Below are 18,679 nucleotides of genomic sequence, written 5' to 3' on the forward strand. Positions count from 1 at the left end.
GAGAGAGAGAGAGAGAGAGAGAGAGAGAGAGAGAGAGAGAGAGAGAGAGAGAGAGAAGAGAGAGAGAGAGAGAGAGAGACAGAGACAGAGAGAGACAGAGACAGAGACAGAAACAGAAGAGAGAGGTGTGACTGGCCAGTTTTCCTGAAGCTTCCTTGTGGATTAAAGAGGTGATGGATCTGCTCTCCATTTTCTGGAAAGAGGAGGAAGGTCTGTGTTCCTTGATGATAAAAGTTTAGGCTGTTTTAAAGAGTTGCTGAGGTATGAGGCATGAGGTAACCTTGGGACATGGCTACAAACACTTTGGCTATGTCTGTCATAAAAGTAATTCCAATAAATAATGCTAAAAATATCTGGCCAGGAAATTTCATTTAAAAAACTTAATTATTCTTTGTATTGATAGCTGTGCCATAAATATATTTATTATCTATCTATCTATCTATCTATCTATCTATATCTATCTATCCATCTTAATATCAGTGTTCAGCATTGTCCCCTGGTGAGCAATCAGTTATAGGAGAGATGCTCTTGGGACAGTTACTAACTAGTTAATACTTAGATTCCGATTCTAAAGTGTTAACTGGGATAACTGATGTACCAGGAGCTCCCAGATATTCCTTCAGTGGTGACAAGTTTGGATTTTGTCTGACCAAACTTAATTGTCGTACCAAGCTAAATAAAAGTCCCTTTTGAATCTGTTTTTTTCCCCATGTATGTTCATAGGATTTGAGGGGAAAGGATTGTTAAATCATTCGCTGAAATAATGACTAAATTTTGCAGTGAGTAAAATCTTAAGTGTGTACATATCGCCACCAAGTGGGAGAGAATAGCATTGCTTGTCAGTTAAAAGATGCTAAAAAAGGAGAAAGAAAAAAGGCAACATTGTTTAATAGGACTGAGTAGCTGTTAAAAGTCAGTTTCAAACACAGAAATGCATTTTAATTGTTGTTTAATTATTATATGGGCTTTTATTCCATAGACTATTGGAAAGTCTTTGTTTTTATTGTATTCTTGAAAAACTTTCAAGGTAGAATCCTGATCAGTGTTTTTTTGTTTGTTTGTTTTTATTTTTTAATTTTTGTCAGGATGTATCCCTATAGCATTGGCTATGCTGTTCTGGAATTCACTGAATAAACTAGGCTGGCCTCAAACTCACAGAAATCTGTCTTCCTTGCCTGTGCGTGCTGGATTTAAAGGCATGTACCACAAATGCCTGGTTTTGATCAGTTTTATATAGAGAGCTTTTAGTCTGTTTGACTAATTTTATGCTGTTAATTTCCTGTGTTTTTACTGTACTTCCATGAATATTCTAAATATTCATTCCTTTATCATTTCTGTGTGCATATAGCCTTCAGATGTGAAATAAAAGTGCATTTTTGGATAATATATTCATTATTAATAATATTAAATCATTCAGATTTGATAATACCAATTCATCAAGTAGTTTTACTATTCAGTGTCCAGTAAAATATTAACATGGGATGAAGTTCCTGAGAGTGTATTAGCCTAGGAACCTGAGATGTGTTATGCTATGCGTTTGGAAGCCACTGCCATTAAAAGCCTGAAAGATCCCTGGTATAGAAGTAAACGGAACCAATTACAAAACATGCCCAGCTAGTATAAGCACCTCTTCAGATTTGGAGTGACACGGACCTGGGCCGTGACCTTGATATCCTAGGTCCCAAGTGTGGGCATGCAAGCATGAAAGCTCCTCTTGTTTTGTGTTGCTTGATTAGGTATTATAGAACACCACAGAGACTTCCTACTTTACTCCACACTCTTTCCTCTCCAGGACACACTTGGGCTACTCACCGTTTTTTGCCCCAACTTCCTTTCCATGGTTGATCCCCTTCTAACCAGCCACTGCTTCTGTGCTTTGTCTTCCTTTATTTTAAATGCTGCAAAGTTACCTCCCTAAGGAAGTTTTCTCCTGGCTGCCTCAGGCAATCCATATTTTAGCCACCTTATCCTGGCTTTATTTTGTAAGTACTTGCTACTAGCTAACAGATTATTTTTATATTAACTTTATACCCATCCGCTGACCCTCCCCTCCCCCAGTGTAAGTTCCGAGTATAAGGATAGTGATTTTGTTTGATTTTCTTGTTATTTTGATTATTAAATTTCTGGTACCTGGGGGTATAATAAGTACTTTAAAAACGAATAAATACTGAATAGTTTTAGCTCACTTATTGTACATTATATGTGTCAGTCACATCGAAAGTCACCTGATCAGGATTGAGAAAAGAAGAAGGTGCCAGTATATTTGTAGGCTGTAAAGTGCATGCTATCCTTGGTTTGCTGAAGAGGAAACAAACCGCTTACCTCCTCACAGACCTGAGACTATGCACAGGCACATATCTTATTTGTGTGTTTGTTTGCATAATTATTTACTTATTTATTTATCAGTCAATCTCTATATAGTTCTGACTATCCTGGAGCTCACTGTGTAGACCGGACTGGCCTCAAACTCACAGATATCTGCCTGCCTCTGCATCTCAAGTGCTGGGATTAATTGTACCACTATGCTTAGCAACACAATTTACTTAGTCTGAGTTTCAGGTAAAATTTGATTCCCAGTATCAGTTGACTAGAAGATGTCAGTGGCCAGTAGGAGGTCTATGTGCTTGGGAAGGTGCTTTTTGGTAACAGAACAGATCTGTTAGTGATCATGAGCTGAAAAAAATTCAGTGTTTTGTTCTTTCATAGTTGAGCAGTGTAAGTTAGTACATATCCACATGCTTTATCATCTTTCCCTGTTGCTTTCTTGCGACTGGAACTTGGCACAGGTAGTTGATGATTGTTACAGTTAGGCTGTTTTGCTTATAGTAGGATTAGCAGAATCAAGAAACACTTTTCTTTCTTTCTTTCTTTCTTTCTTTCTTTCTTTCTTTCTTTCTTTCTTTCTTTCTTTCTTTCTTCCTTCCTTCCTTCCTTCCTTCCTTCCTTCCTTCCTTCCTTCCTTCCTTTCTTTCTTTCTTTCTTTCTTTCTTTTTTAAAGATTTATTTATTTTTTATATATGAGTACATTGTAGCTATCTTCACACACACCAGAAGAGGGCATCAGATCCCATTACAGATGGTTGTGAGCCACCATGTGGTTGCTGGGAATTGAACTCAGGACCTCTGGAAGAGCAATCAGTGCTCTTAACCACTAAGCCATCTCTCCAGCCCAAGAAACACTTTTCTGTATTCAGAATTATACAAAAAGAAATTACCATGAGGGCCTTTTGTTTTAAGAAAGAGGGGAAGGATGTGTGTAAAAGATGCATGTTAACTACATATGTGGTTTATACTATTTGCCTGGTTACTAAATCATTTGAGTTTTCAGGCCTCTTTAAAAAGGGACAGGACACAAACATTTTAAGGTATGTACATATCAGTGGGTATCATTAGGCAAAGGTATATTACGTATCATTGGGCAAGTACATTCTGCCCTACATAAGAGATAAATTCATAGTTCAATTGTTATGTCGAGAGAACTTGGGAAGGTGCTTTTTGGTACACAACAGAACAAATCTGTTAGAGATCATGAGCTGAAAAATTACAGTGTTTTGTTCTTTCGGTCCAAGATGTTTCTCAGTCCTGAAAGCAGGTGTTCAGTGGCTAAGGTACATAAAACTTGGACTCTTTGTAGAACTCATCAAGCAATCTGTCTTGTCTTTCCCTAAGTTGCCTTACTTGGGGTGTTACTTTAATGTTATTTTCCAGGTGAATTGCCAAATAAAGTTAAATGTAATATAACAAGAATAGCATTAAAATTAATTATGCTGTTGTCTTGACTAGAACTTAGTAATCACAGATTCTGTAGTGATCTATTATTATGTTTTGTGTTTTCTTTGCCAAATTCCAGTAGAGTAGTTCAGAGCCTTGAGCTGTGAGAATTTGAAGTTCTGTTTAAAGCAGGACTAATCTAACTGATGGTATAAGTCCTCAGATTTTATTAAAACAGATAAAGTCTTTATTTCAGTCCTTTTGACATGATGGTTTGCTTTATAAGTGACCAAAATGCTTTGTTAGGAACCAATTTAGTACATTGAAATATGATTTTGAATTCATATATTAAAAAAACAGAAGTATGATCTTGAATTTAATTTTTTTCTGCCATTTTTTTTTTCAGATTTTTTTGCCCTCCTCCTTGTGTGTATCTTATGGGCAGTGGTTGGAAGAAAAAAAAAGAACAAATGGAACGAGATGGTTGTTCTGAACAAGAGTCTCAACCCTGCGCATTTATTGGAATAGGAAATAGTGACCAAGAAATGCAGCAGCTGAACTTGGAAGGGAAGGTAAATTCAAAATGTACATTCTACATTCATTCTTGCAGTATTTATTTTAGGGTTTTTTCACACCAGTGTTTATTGCTCTTATTTCTTTAAGTGCCTTTAACAGCGACTGTTTTAATGTGTATATCAGAATCACAAGTATACCTTCAGGACAGCTATGGCCTGGTGACTCTTAGTGTGTGTGTTGGCATTTAAAGCACCAGGAGGCGTCTCCAGCTTGCAAGCTATCTTAGTTATAAGTCATATTTCTATTGGGATACTAATCTTTCATTTTCTGCCGGGCAGTATTGTAATACTCAGATAGTAATGAAAATGCATCTCTCAGCTTTGGTTTATTCTGTCCTCTTACCTTCATCCCCTGCTAGGAAGTAGCTGCTGACACAGGATAGAGCATGGGTCTGGGCATAGTGGCCTTGGCTAACCAACACCAGTCCAGAACACAAGTTACACCGAGAATGCTCTGTCTACTGGCTTTCTGACAGTTTTGTGAATTTAGAAAGCAGTAACAGTCAAGTATACTACTTTAGTTCAAGAGAACAGTTTGTTCATTTATTATACTTACTAATTCAGTATTTTCTTGTAATATTAAAATTTTGAAAATAATTCTGATTTCATTGACTACCTAGCATCCAAAAGCTATTTTCTTATTTGGTAACTTTTAGTTGGCTGCTTTGATATTTATGTTTTGTATTTGGCCCTAGGATAGGAGTGTTAAGGGTGGTGAGCTAGGAGTTAGCATTCTTAATCACATTTAGTCATGTGTAAGAAGAAAGACCTTAAACCTAACCTTCAAATATGGATATTTGTCATTAGGTCTTTATAGTTTTTAGTTAGTAACGTATGTTGACCGTGGATTTTAGATAAGGTTTGGTGTAACATTTATTACAGTAGTGAGTGTTTGTTGTAAAAGAGAGTAGAGCAGTAAACCATTTTAAATTATGACCCTTGAATGGGTCAATTTATTCTCCTGTGAAAATAATACTGGAGTGACATACAGCACACTGCACATCTAGACATTCAGTTCTTTAATGAGAAGATGGCCGGTTAATAAAAAAAAAAGTTAGGGATCTAGGGATCATTATGTGTAACTGTGTTGGCTGAACTTTATTCTCATTTTAGCCAGTTCTAGCTTTCAGACATTTACCTTCCAATGAAGTAATACTGCACCCAATCACTAGCATTATTGATTGTTCCTCCCCAGATCCTGGTACTAAGCTCCTTAGCGGCTATCTCCACACGAAGTCCTTCCTTTTGTCCTATGTTAAACCTAATGCATAAGTCCTGGACATTGACAGGACACAAGTGCTCATGTGCATGTGAGGAAGAAAAGGACTCCCCAAAGGAGTGTGTTCTCCCTTCCAGCACGTAGGACCTGGGGAGTGATCTGAAAGCTTGGCATCAAGTGTGCCTTTCACTGAGCTATCTCCCAGCCCTTGTTCATGTTGTATATATGCTAGATGCTATTATCTCTTTCTTGATGCAGATGATACCCAATAGTGTTGTGCTCAAAATTAACTGATCTGTTAGGCCTTCCCATTAGAATGTAGTTCCCTTGTTTAGATACAGATCTTAGTTTTGTTCTGTGACTGATTGCTCTAGTACATTGACTTTATCCTGTGTTTCAACGCAGAAGAGACCAAGATTAGCCCTTTAGCTAGTGTTTAAAAAATATGGTGGGCCTATCTATGTATGAATATATGCCATATCTAAGTGTGTAAGAGTACTGCCACTGCAAAGGACTTTATTGTATTTAGCTTTTATTGCTATTATCTTATTTTGCCATCTGCACAACAAGGCCTTTCAAAATTTAGAATGTTCAAGATCACATTTAAATTTTCTTATGTAACTTTGCTATAGAGTCAAACTATTACAGTAATTACTAACAGTCTGTATTGGTAAAATTTTAATAACAAAGCCCTAGAATTCACTAACTACTTTCTAATGTGTGCTACTTGTTCTGTATTTTAAAAGGAACACACAGCAGAAGTAGTTAAAATAAAATTTAGACATCTTTTACCCTGTTTGGTAAAAGAGGTCAGTATCTTGGTTCCTTAGTTGACAGTGATTAAGCAAATAAGGGAAGGTTTAGAACTGTTACCTACAGGTGAAATTGTAGCATTTTAAACATTGTAGCAAATGCATGTTTTCTTTTATACCCTTAAACTTGATTCTTTTGGAGATTTTATGAATAAACCCATTAAACAAAGTTTATCTATTTTTAAAATAATTCTTTAGTATATCCTTAAAAAAATCCAGAACGCTATATGTTCCCATTCAGTCTGACACTGTTTTCCTTAGTTTTATAAGTGGTTACCACCGCATCCAGCTATATAAACAGAAACACTGTATGAGCTAATTTGAAACTGCGACCAATAGGTTTGTTTACATATTTTACCGAATTGTGATAGCCTTCCTACTTTTGTTGCAGATAGTCATCAGTTTTTAACTACAAAAATCAAATAATTGCTATAACATTGAGTGGTGATTCTGTGAAAAGTAAAACTACTTAAAACAAAGAAAGTAAATATGGAGCATAGCATTTTGTTTTGTTTTAAAGTTTATTTATTTATTTATTTAAGTATATGAGTGCTCTGTCTGCCTGTGCACCTGTGTGCCGGAAGAGGCCATCAGATCACACTGTAGTGATTGTGAGCCACCATGTGAGTGCTGGGGATTGAACTCAGGCCAGGACCTCTGCAAGAGTAGACAGTGCTGTTAACTGCTTAGCTGTTTCACCAGCCCCAGGGTTTTGGTTTTTAAAGACCAAGTCCTTAAGTACTGCTTTGTGCACAGCTGGCAGAGCCTGGCTCCTAGATACTTGGATTATTCTCTGTGCAGCTCTTTTGAGTTGACTTAGATGGTGCTCCCAATGGTGCTTTTCCTCTGCTTCCTGTACTAGGTAGACTTGGATTGTCTGGGAAAAAAAAAGATAAGTTGAGGAATTAGAATAATAAATGTACTAGTTTTCTAACCACCCTAAGGGCAGCTTTGTTATTGGTTTTGATGTTCAGCTCCTACAGTTGAACATTGAGGTCGAGATTCAGCACCATCTCCAGAAGGGTCTAGAAGATGCTAGACTTAAGTCCAACTTTCTGAGTTAAATTTCCTCATCTTGGCACCTCAGCTGAGTGTGAGCTGCCATTGCTGACCTTTATCTTAGGAAGAGGCTAGCCTCAGAGCCTGTCATCCATCCCTCATGGTTTGTTCTGAACACTTCTTGAAGAAGATTCCTCTTGGATATCAGTGCTAACAGTTTAGTGGGTGATGCTTCAGAGTGATACCATTCATGTCTGATAAATGTAGCTAAACCATTCTGAGCTGAAGGGTTCCTGCTGTTACCACTTTGTTTTTCTTCCACAGAACTACTGCACAGCCAAAACATTGTACATATCTGATTCAGACAAGAGAAAACACTTCATGTTGTCTGTAAAGATGTTCTATGGCAACAGTGATGACATTGGTGTGTTCCTCAGCAAGCGGATAAAGGTCATCTCCAAACCTTCCAAGAAGAAGCAGTCATTGAAAAATGCTGACTGTACGTATGCTCACATTTCTTTATTTGTTCCCAATTCTCACATTACACCAATGAAACAAACATGTTAAAATTTAAAGGTTGTTCAGCCAGGCAACTTAAAAAATTACTACCACCTGGCAGTAATTTGCTCTTAAGAGTTTGTCAAGATAGCTAAATAAACTGTTGAGGAAACTACTTAAACTACAACTATAAAACCTTATTTTTACCAGAAAAAAAAATCCCTTTTATATTGTCCATATAAGAACTCATTCTGAGCCAGGCAGTGGTGGTGCACGCCTTTAATCCCAGCACTTGGGAGGCAGAGGCAGAGGCAGGCGGATTTCTGAGTTCGAGGCCAGCCTGGTCTACAGAGTGAGTTCCAAGACAGCCAGAACTACACAGAGAAACCCTGTCTCAAACAAAACAAAACAAAACAAAAAAATTAAAGATTGTTCTGTCAGTAGCCAGTTCATTGTTAACTTCTAGTTTTTAGCCTTACTGTGTTTTAAATTTAAGTATAAATGGGTGTTGTCTGGCCTAATGAAGTGATTAAGTCTCAATTATAGTATTCTGAGAATCTCAGTTACTTTATTAGGATTAGAGTGGTTTCTGTTCCCAGGGGCATTTGGGGAAATAGAGGGGTTTTGCTCCTTCTGTCAGAGTGACTAGGTAGGAAGATAATGCTTTGAGCCAGTGATGCTAAGTGTCTTACAGTGCCCAAGATTCTAAAAGCATCAATCCTTTCAGAATGACACAAATACCCACTTAAAAAAGCATTGGAGTGTGCTCTGGGAAAACAGGTAAGACACTAAACTGAATAGCTAAAGGGCTCCAAGGCAGAAACTGCTGTTTCATTGGCAGATTGTTAAACTATCTAGGTTATGTACTGTCTGTGAGTCTACATTTCAACACACTTGAACTTGGTTGTCTGGCTTTCTTCTCTTAAGTTTTTCATTGAATAAACTTTGAAATATATATAAAAGGAAGAAGGCAAGCTGATGCAGCCGTCTCCCCACGGGAGCTGTGTCATGGTTCTGTTCTGTGGTCGCTGTCACCAGCCACGCCTCTTCCCTTTCTAACCACTGCATGTGTGCTTGACAGTCGCCAGCATCCTGCCCTTTCAACTCATTTCTTTAGTAGTGACTGTTAATCCATGGCTTTTGGGTTTTAAGCATCATAGCTCACAAAGTTGACATCCCTTTGGTGTCATTTAATATTTATTCCATAAGTAGATAAATCATATCTCAGCAATGGCTTTTTTTTAATAAACACTGTAATATTTTGTTTCATTTGTAGTCGACGTGTTCAAACATAAAATTAAATGAAACCCATAAGTTTTAGTCTGTGGTAGTTTTTCTATTCTTGTCTCCCTTTGATAACAGTTACTAGTTGAAGAAACTGGGTCATTTTAAATCTGGTGGAATTTCCACATTCTGGGTTTGACTGGTCCCATGTTTCTGTGCCTCAGTTTTTCCATGGCCTGGTGACTAAAGACGTAGAAAATTAGCCAGTCGTTTCGCTGGTTAGAAATCATGGAGCATCTGGTTCCTTCTTTTGTCATGTTGAGACTGTAGTTAAGTTCAACAGTTTGTTTAATTTACTCCTAAGGCTCCTGAGCAACTGTACACCAGTGTTTCGTGACTGTGATTAAGGAACACAGAGTACTGAGTTTCTACTTCTGTTTCTATTTTCCACATTTTAGACAAAGGGTTTATCAATGAAGAACTTCAACATACAACTACTTGATTTAAGTGTAGCCAACAGACAGGTTGGATAAACAGTCGATTGGTTACTAATTTGCAAAATAAGATTTGTATTATTATAATTTGCATTATTGTAATTATATTATAATTTGAAGAATAATATTTCTATTGTATAAATCAATAGTATTTGATAGTGACCAGTGATGTTAGAAAAAGTCATTTCTTAGTCTTTATAGTCAACTGTATAAACTTGTGTACTTTTATGACATGCACACACACACACAAACACACACATATTTTTCCACTCAGTCTTTATTCATGTGTATTTAATACTGTAGGAGGAAAAGCAAACAGAATTATGCAATAAATGGAAACCCTAACTTGAGTAGTGACCCAGGTTTCCAGCCAGTCTTATTTCCTCATAAGCTATCCTTCATTACGGTCTGCTTGCTTTGTACTCATTTTTCGTTTGATGTAATCCCAGACATTTTGCATCCTATGTAAATACTACTGTGTTTCTATAATAAAAAATTGAATGGGAGGCTCTTTTATTTTATTTTTTTAAGTTCTTTGATTTTGTTTGTATTGACAGTTTGTAATGTAAAGAACTTGTTGCATTTTTAGGACATTTTCTTATGTAGATGTATTTTTCACATTTAAAGTACATCTTTATTTTAAAATTATAAATTATAAAACAAACATTATTTTTCATATAATACAATATTGTATGGCATTTTGGAGATAGCAGAATTCCCTAAAATCATAATGCAGTGGCACCGGCTGTCTGCTTTGGTAAATACCCTTCTAGAGACCTTTCTATACGTATTTCACAGGATTGGATGACAGTACGTGGGGACACTCGTGTCTCATGGTTGGCCTTTCCATTTAGTAATATCACAGGAATTTGTGCATACATAATTTAAATGCTTGAGCGTTACTTTAATCAAGTATCTAGCATTAAACATATGTTGTTTTAATTTAAGGTAATGTTTCATCTAATAATCATCAGGACATTAAATGTCCTGTGTCTTGGAAGGATAGTAAATCTGTTTGTAAATCCAGAATCTGTTTGTTATGTGCATTATTGTAAAAAAAAAAAAAAATTATAATTTGCCAAACAAAAGTTCCTTCTTTTGTGGACTCCTTCCCCACCCATTTAAATAGGAATCCTCCTATCTTTGCAGTGTGCATTGCCTCAGGAACAAAGGTGGCATTGTTTAATCGACTTCGGTCTCAGACGGTTAGTACTAGATACCTGCATGTAGAAGGAGGAAATTTCCACGCTAGTTCACAACAGTGGGGAGCATTTTACATTCATCTCTGTGAGTATAAAATGTATATTTGGTATTTTTAGTGTGAAAATAATATATTCTCCTTCTTGGGGTAATAAAACACATGACTATATTTAGTTGCTATTTTCTTAAGCATAAGTTAAATTTTAGAGGATAACAATTTGGTCTGTTTTTCACACCCACTATAGTGGACGATGATGAATCGGAAGGGGAGGAGTTCACAGTTAGAGATGGTTACATCCATTATGGACAGACTGTCAAGCTTGTGTGCTCAGTTACTGGCATGGCACTCCCAAGATTGGTAAGACTTGACTACTTTCATGAATATGAGATAAAAACAATCAAGGAAAGGAAAAATGTAGCTCAGTTTTTATGCTTTTTAATGTGAAAGTGCAGTGTCCCTCTTACTCCTATTAGCTACTGGCTCAATCCAGAAGTGCTCTGAAAGAATTAGTCTATGTTAGAAGCCAATTGGTGATGGCACTCTCCTACACTATTTTAATGAATTTGGTGTGGGTTTCTTTTTTGGTTGTGTATTTGTCATTTGTTTTTTTTATGATGATGCAGATAATAAACTGTATTTTTTTATGTGTGTGTTACCTGCTATATCATATTCAGATATTCAAAGACCAAGCTTTCAATAGCCTAGAAATGCAAGCATAATTCTATTATGTAACTCGAATAAGACGTTTGTTTACAGTTAGGTAGGAGCATTGGTATTTCTTACTTTAGGAACAATGCACAGGATGGGCCTTCTTGTTCATCAGGTAGTGAAACGCTGAGGCCTTATTTTTCCCTTAAGTTGAAACAATTTCAAACTGTGCTTTTCATAAGGTAAGGTTAAAATACATACTCTGTCATAATGGAAATGTGACTAGGTGTGACATGTGAGGGCACTGTAAAGGTCTGTTAGAGCAGACATGGCTTCCAAGTCAGGCGCCTCACAAGCTCTGAAATACTGCGGAGAAGAAATGCATGAGCGTGTTTGTCTTGAAATATGTTAATATGTAATTTAATCCCACTATAATTTTGTGCTCTGACTAGCACACTCAATAGTTGCCTACTGTGGATATTTTCCTATGGTATTTAATTTGTATATTAACAAAAAGATCTTCAGAACCTGCCAATCAAAATATTTCTGTTCATTAGCAGCATTCACAACACTAAACAATTAGAAATACAGACTATCAAGCTTCAAACAAATCATGATGTGTAAGGCAGTTTTAGTCAAGAACTCAGACAGTTCTTGTATGCATTAATAGTTAAAAAGCACTAGTCTAGACAACAAATGACTGCCTGTCCAATTTTTTTAAATGTATTCTTTGAAGAGGTATTATAATACTTTTATACATGTAATGCATGTTTATAAAATATAGAAAGACTTATTTCTAACATTGTTTATGAATGTTTCTTAATGTGTAGGTATAGGACAAATGACTACTGTGTTGTTATGTAGTATATACTATGGACTGTAACAGTGTACAAAATAAAGACTGCATGTGGATGACTGACTTTTTTAAATTGTTGAAATACAGATAATTAGGAAAGTTGATAAGCAGACAGCATTACTGGATGCAGACGACCCTGTATCACAACTCCACAAGTGTGCATTTTATCTTAAGGATACAGAAAGAATGTACTTGTGCCTTTCTCAAGAGAGAATAATCCAGTTTCAGGTATGTTATAAAATGACCACTGAAATCCAAACTGTACAAATAGGCCTGGGGTTGCTGCTCAGTGACGAGTGCCTGCCTGGCCCTCTCTTCAGTCCACAGCATTGCAGAACAGTAATGACAGATGAAAATGTACTGAAAACTAATGGATTGGCAGTTTACAGAGACATAACTTCCCATTGCCTGCTAATTATATCCACGTACAGGAAGCTGGGTTCATATGTTAACTTAGGTTCGTTGGTTCTTAACACACTGTCCTCAAGCATGCCCATGATCCTGCCTCAAAGAACTCAAGACTGAGAGTATTCTTAGAGAAGTTGTTTACAGCAAGTTCCAGGATTCTTGGATCTGGCATTCCAAGAGCCTTGGAATACACTGGAGCACTGGTATTTAGTGAGTCATATATATATATATATATATATATAATAGAAAAAGCATTCAACAAGAGGGTTTAAGTCTTCATCCGCTTACAGTTGGGGTCCCCCAATAGTAACACTGACATGATTTAAGTGCTAATTTTCAACTATTTTACTCAGATACTTTAAGAGGACATTTATGACATGGCTAGGATTGCTGTGGGTTCATGCTGAACTCCTTTGTAAACTGCTATTGGAGAGGCATGGCTATACCACACTAGTGAGTGAACTAGATCCCAAGTCACGGTTTGGGCAGCTGGTTCAGCCTTTGTTTCCTTCCAGAAGTGACAAAGTTCCTGCTAGTTCTGTAGACTTGTAGGTCTCTGGTGATTTTCTTTCTTAGTGAGTCACTCCATTCCACATCACCTGTTAATGAAGTATAGCAATGAGTGATGGCTGTGCGGTGACTGAATGTCTCACTAAAGTGTTTCTGTTCTACCAAAACCTACCTCTTGTGGGCTTCATATTAACATCCCGTTTGCATTCGGATAGGGATTAAGCATATTAGGATGCTCCCAGATTGTTGTAAGTTCTCTCCATGTTAACTCAAGTAGGTGAATGTTACTTGGTAAATTCTCTTGTGCTGTGATGTTTATAGAACTCAGTATATGGAGATTTGTTTCTCTTAAGGCCACTCCATGTCCAAAAGAACAAAACAAAGAAATGATAAACGACGGGGCTTCCTGGACAATCATCAGCACAGATAAGGCCGAGTACACGTTCTATGAGGGGATGGGCCCTGTCCTCGCCCCAGTCACTCCTGTGCCTGTCGTAGAAAGTCTTCAGGTGAGATTGTTTACTTGGAAGGTGACTTTAGTCTTTATTGCTGTTCTTAGCTGTAACTTGCCATAAATTTACTTTCTGTGATGCTGTTTTGTTTTTTGTTTGTTTGTTTTGTTTTGTTTTGTTTTTGCTAAATGTTATGATTTGGGGTTCTTATTATATGTACTATTGATAGAAAATAAAAATAGAAACAGTATGTTTACATTGAAGGAAGCTTAAATTACATTGAATGTTATCTTAAAATAGCTTCAGCTAGCTTTGTAGTCATATCATTTAACAGAGATGTTTTATAAATCTGAGCTTGTTAACTTTCATGAAAATGAGAGCAAGTATATAACCCAAGCTGTGTTCTTCAGTGAAGAGTGAAACCTATCTTAATGTGGTTTCTCTAAATTGCAGTTGAATGGCGGCGGGGACGTAGCAATGCTTGAACTTACAGGACAAAACTTTACTCCAAATTTACGAGTGTGGTTTGGGGATGTAGAAGCCGAAACAATGTACAGGTACTGTAGATCGAGCTGTTCTGTCTGTCACCCAGGGCTTGGGAGGGTGTAGACACCAAGACTGTCCATGCAGAGCTATGTTTGCTTTGAAAGTGCTTCTGAGTGATGTGTATTCCCTCCTCAGATGTGGAGAGAGCATGCTCTGTGTGGTCCCAGACATTTCTGCATTCCGAGAAGGTTGGAGATGGGTCCGGCAGCCAGTCCAGGTTCCAGTAACTTTGGTCCGGAATGATGGAATCATTTACTCCACCAGCCTTACCTTTACCTACACACCAGAACCAGGGCCCAGGCCACACTGCAGCGCAGCAGGAGCAATTCTCAGAGCCAGCTCCAGCCAAGTGCCCACCAGTGAGTCACACACAAACAGCGAGGGGAGTTACACAAATGCCAGCACAAATTCTACCAGTGTCACATCGTCCACAGCAACCGTGGTGTCCTAACTACCGTCTTTTTGCTGGGACTTAAACTGACTTGAATGCGGCAGAAGTTGACAGAAAAAGGCAAGGATAAAGTGAACAGTCTTTGTGGTTTCTGGGGAGACGTTTCATACCAGGTGATCTATTCAAAACTGCAAGTGCAGACGTGAGATGCAGGAGCCACAGTGAGATGAACAACAGCAAAACGTACAGGCTGTTGGAAATCCAGGTTTTCAGCTGTCTCTCACACACCCCTTTTTGGTTGCTTTTGGTTTGGTTTTGATTTAATGGTCAAGAAATAGATTTGTGGCTGGAGTACAGGTTAAGCTAGAAGACAAGACACAAACCTAACATAGTTTTTATGGACCAAGAGACTTGCATAAGCTTTAGTAAAGGTACATTTTCACCATGCCTTTTTTATATCACAGGATGTAGTACACCTTGTTACCAAACAGGTTGCGCTCCCCACCCTTTGAGGGTTGGCTCTAAAGTACATTCAGGTTCGAGCCTGACCATGCTTGTTCAATCTGAGTACCGAACACTTCCAGGTTCTTTTGGTCTAAGGCTGGAACTTTTTTTAAGCTGAAGTCTTATGACTTTTTCATAAGTTGGAATTATTTTGATTTTAGCAAGTCAAATTTTGTAAAGGCCTGCATATTTTTTTTAAGATTATATGAAGTCTGCAAAAGCTTTAAAAATGCCTCTGCCTTGCCTGCAATACATGCAATGTATGTTAACTTAGTCTGTTCTCAGATACTGTTGGTAGTTATTTCTGTGTTTTCCCTTTTTTAAAGGAAATGTATTTATAGTGGTAATCTAAGAGATGCTATCAGCTCAGTGTGGCCATTTAGTCGTTTCTGAGTTCATGGCACTGAACACCACCGTTTGAAGGCTGTGTGCCTCTGCCTGTTCATCAGTTCATCTGTGTTCCAGGATTTGTTCAGGTTTCCCCTTCCCCCAAATCTTGTACATAACTTGTATTATGTGTAAGTTAAACATTTTATCTTTACTTGGAATGTTCCCAGTGATTACATTTAACAGAGTGTTTCCCACCTTGTTGGCAAATGACAAAAAATATCATGAGAATTATTTGCTACCAAGATGGTACCCTTAGGGTAAAATGAGGAAAGTCTCTGCAGGATGATTTATTGTATTTTTTTTTTTTTTTTTTTTTTGCCTAGCCAGAACATCATTATAATTTTAAACATAAGACCATAAGATGGCTTTTATTAGATGATAACTAAATAAACTGAACTAAGTAGCCAGAAGACAGTACCTTAGAGACAGACAGTTGTAAGTTTATAAAAATACAAATGTAACTTATATTTCCATTTTCTTCTTTGCCCCTTTGTTTATTTTTCCCCAGTAGAAATGTTCTGTCCAATTTTATTTTCCTTTTTAGTTAAGCTTTGCTTGCATTCAGGCTTGTGTGTCAGCCTGTGTGCTAATAATATTGCCAGTTTTATTTTCTTTCCATCCCTCCACTTTGGTAACGCCCTGTTCAGTTTCTTGGGAATTGCAGCAGACTCATTGGGCTACATTTAGTGTAAGAACCACATAAATGATGTTAAAGGACACAGTCTAGTGATGCCATCACCTTGAGTAAAAACTACCTCTAGATTGTGGTAAGCTTTTACTGTCCCTTAAAACAGAGCCACTAGTACCTTACAAATGCAGACTGTAACTTCTATGGCATTTCTCAGTGTCTTTCTGGCTCTCTGGCCTTCTGAAAATTTTCTCGTAGACCCTTAGACTCTTCTGTCAGGACCACTGCTCTCCAGCTTTGCTGCTTCCACTCGCCGTCTCATAGACTGTACCACTGTACACACCACTCCGAACGTCTTTAGATGGCTTCCCCCTTGGTTTGTCAAGGAGAAGGCCACCTGTAAAACATGTGGCAGTGACAGCCTTCTTATGCTCCCCGGCCTGCGCTGTACTAGCTGCTATAGCTGACTCTCTTCAGATCAGCTGCAGTCCACCTCCTCCCCGCCTCACCCCTCCAGGCTGTCTCAGTTGTCCAGGGCAGAGCTCACTGTGGCCTTACCTATCTTCGCAGTAACTGTTGACGGTTTTCCTTCAGATCTGCTTCTTTCCAAGCACCACTCCTCAGTCGATGGAAGCAGGAGCCTGTGATCTGCTCACAGTCTGAGCAGTTGGCAGTGCCGCTGTGCTTTCTGAAGTCCTAGATTTAGGATTTAGTAAAGTCGTTAACTGAGAACAGATGAGATGCTTTTGAAGAACAAACTATTCCTTACCAAGCTTTGTAGCTTAAAATAAGTTTTCAAGTTCATGGCTTTATTAAAATGAACTTTGACTTTTTAAAATGCTTATATCTCATTTCGGTTTTTTTGTTTATTTTAGTAAGAATTGAAACAATTAGACTATAAGTCGTTTTTTTCTGTTTTGTTTGTTTGTTTTTTACAAAGTTCAAGAATGTAACAATAAAGGCATTTTCTTATGGTTCTATGTCAGACTCCTACCACAGAATAGTGTGAACAGATATGTCTGTTTTACCATGTTATTGATAGTCCTTTTGTCAGCTGCTCTTATTAAAAGTCCTTTTTGTGGATTTGTAAATCAATTTCAATATATGATGTACAGGAGTCTTGTCCCCAGTTAATGTGTAATGTTCCCTCCCTGTTGATGGTATCACAGAGACTTGTCCTTTACCCTCTTCTTAGAATGGGAATTCTTCAGTGCGGTGTGTGGATGTGTTTTTCCATTCTGTTTAGAGTGAGTCTACAAACATGTCTAAATGCAGAATCTAAGACCCACCATGTATTTTTGCTTTTTGAATTTGTCAAGAGATTGGAATGCAGGCCAGAAACCGAAAATGTGGGATGCCCTTTGTACAATTGCAGAGTCGAACACTAGTGGGGCCTTGAACTTGCTGCTGACCGCTCTTAAACTATGGCAACTTCCTTGTGTGCAGTTAACTAGAACTGCCATCATCAACCTTGACAGTTTTGTTTCTTTTCTGTGTGGTGCTGGGGTCAAATCCAAGGCCTCAAGCTTATTTGCTAAGGCTTTTTGTTTGCTTTTTCATGAGACAAGGGTCTCATCCATCTAGCCCCTCAGGGCATTCTTGAAAGTTCCTGCCTTAGCTTCCAGGTCCTGGGGTGGCAGGTATGGCAAGGTGCCAGTACTGCTTTTATCTTTAGAGAAACTAGTCTGTGTCCAGCCATAGAAATTCCAATGCAATTTTTAATAATCCACTAGTTACTTAATCAAAATCTTTTTGTGGGGAGAGATTCCTGTTTGAAAGAAAATGTTATTTGATTATTAACCAGGTTAACAGAAATTGTTTTCCAAAGCAGCTGTGTTTCTGGTGAGTACTGAACAAATGTGTGATTTTCTGTGTCACTTTTGATTTATTTTTCAAGCACTGTTACTTGGGATGGATGATTAGAAACATAATCTTTTAGTGTTTCTACTTAACCCTTTCAGGACTGAGCTGTATTGCTTTCTATTAGTTTCTCCCTGTGTCGTGATAAATGTTTGCCAGCATTCAGTACTGTGTCGGTCCAGATGTCAGTTTATGTAAAAGCTCAGTTTTAGCTTATTTCTTGTACCTTGCAGCATGCTCTACACATTCAGTCCCTACGGGGTTTACTTTACAAACTGTGCGCCTGTAAGGGTTATTAGCAATAAGATAGAAAATTGAGCAAGTTTATACCATAATTTTGTAGAAAAAGGAATCTGCTCAATTCCATATTTCATCCATGAAAACTCTGCAATACGGGCAGTTTCTAGGAATAAATAAAAAGGAAATGTAAACCATTGTAAATGTCTTCTGTGGAATGTGCTTGATGCATGTATCATCGTCTCTGATTCCAGATACTTCATAAAGATCAAATTAAATCCTATATTATAGTTTGTGGACTAGAATTTTACCTCGTGTTTTATATGACATTGAAGTAGTAATTATGCTAAATTTTCCTTTTAAGTGTTTTTTTAAAATGATTTTTCTTTACTGTGTTAATGATTAGGAGTCGACATCTCCCCAGCCAACCCCAACAAAACTGGAGACTGCTTTCTAGCAAAGGCTTGCTCTTCTAGTACAGGGTTGTCTTTTTGTCTAGAACACCAAAGGATTAAC

The 18,679-nt window shown here is 37.6% G+C and overlaps 1 protein-coding gene across 2 annotated transcripts in view; it reads left to right on the forward strand.

Moving 5' to 3' along the window:
* Rbpj (recombination signal binding protein for immunoglobulin kappa J region) overlaps nucleotides 1–18,468 on the forward strand; it is a 63,161-nt gene extending 44,693 nt beyond the window's left edge. For both annotated transcript variants that reach the window (XM_028765294.1, XM_028765295.1), the window contains exons 4-11: nucleotides 4,118–4,283; nucleotides 7,641–7,815; nucleotides 10,682–10,819; nucleotides 10,978–11,090; nucleotides 12,325–12,465; nucleotides 13,509–13,664; nucleotides 14,061–14,164; nucleotides 14,289–18,468. In XM_028765294.1, the coding sequence (XP_028621127.1) occupies nucleotides 4,118–4,283; nucleotides 7,641–7,815; nucleotides 10,682–10,819; nucleotides 10,978–11,090; nucleotides 12,325–12,465; nucleotides 13,509–13,664; nucleotides 14,061–14,164; nucleotides 14,289–14,604 (1,309 nt within the window). In that variant the 3' untranslated portion in view covers nucleotides 14,605–18,468. The remainder of the gene's footprint in view (nucleotides 1–4,117; nucleotides 4,284–7,640; nucleotides 7,816–10,681; nucleotides 10,820–10,977; nucleotides 11,091–12,324; nucleotides 12,466–13,508; nucleotides 13,665–14,060; nucleotides 14,165–14,288) is intronic.
* The last annotated feature ends 211 nt before the right edge of the window (nucleotides 18,469–18,679 follow it).

The sequence above is a fragment of the Grammomys surdaster genome, unplaced genomic scaffold (assembly GCF_004785775.1).
Source record: "Grammomys surdaster isolate TR1022 unplaced genomic scaffold, NIH_TR_1.0 150, whole genome shotgun sequence".
In the NCBI taxonomy this organism is placed as follows: domain Eukaryota; kingdom Metazoa; phylum Chordata; class Mammalia; order Rodentia; family Muridae; genus Grammomys; species Grammomys surdaster.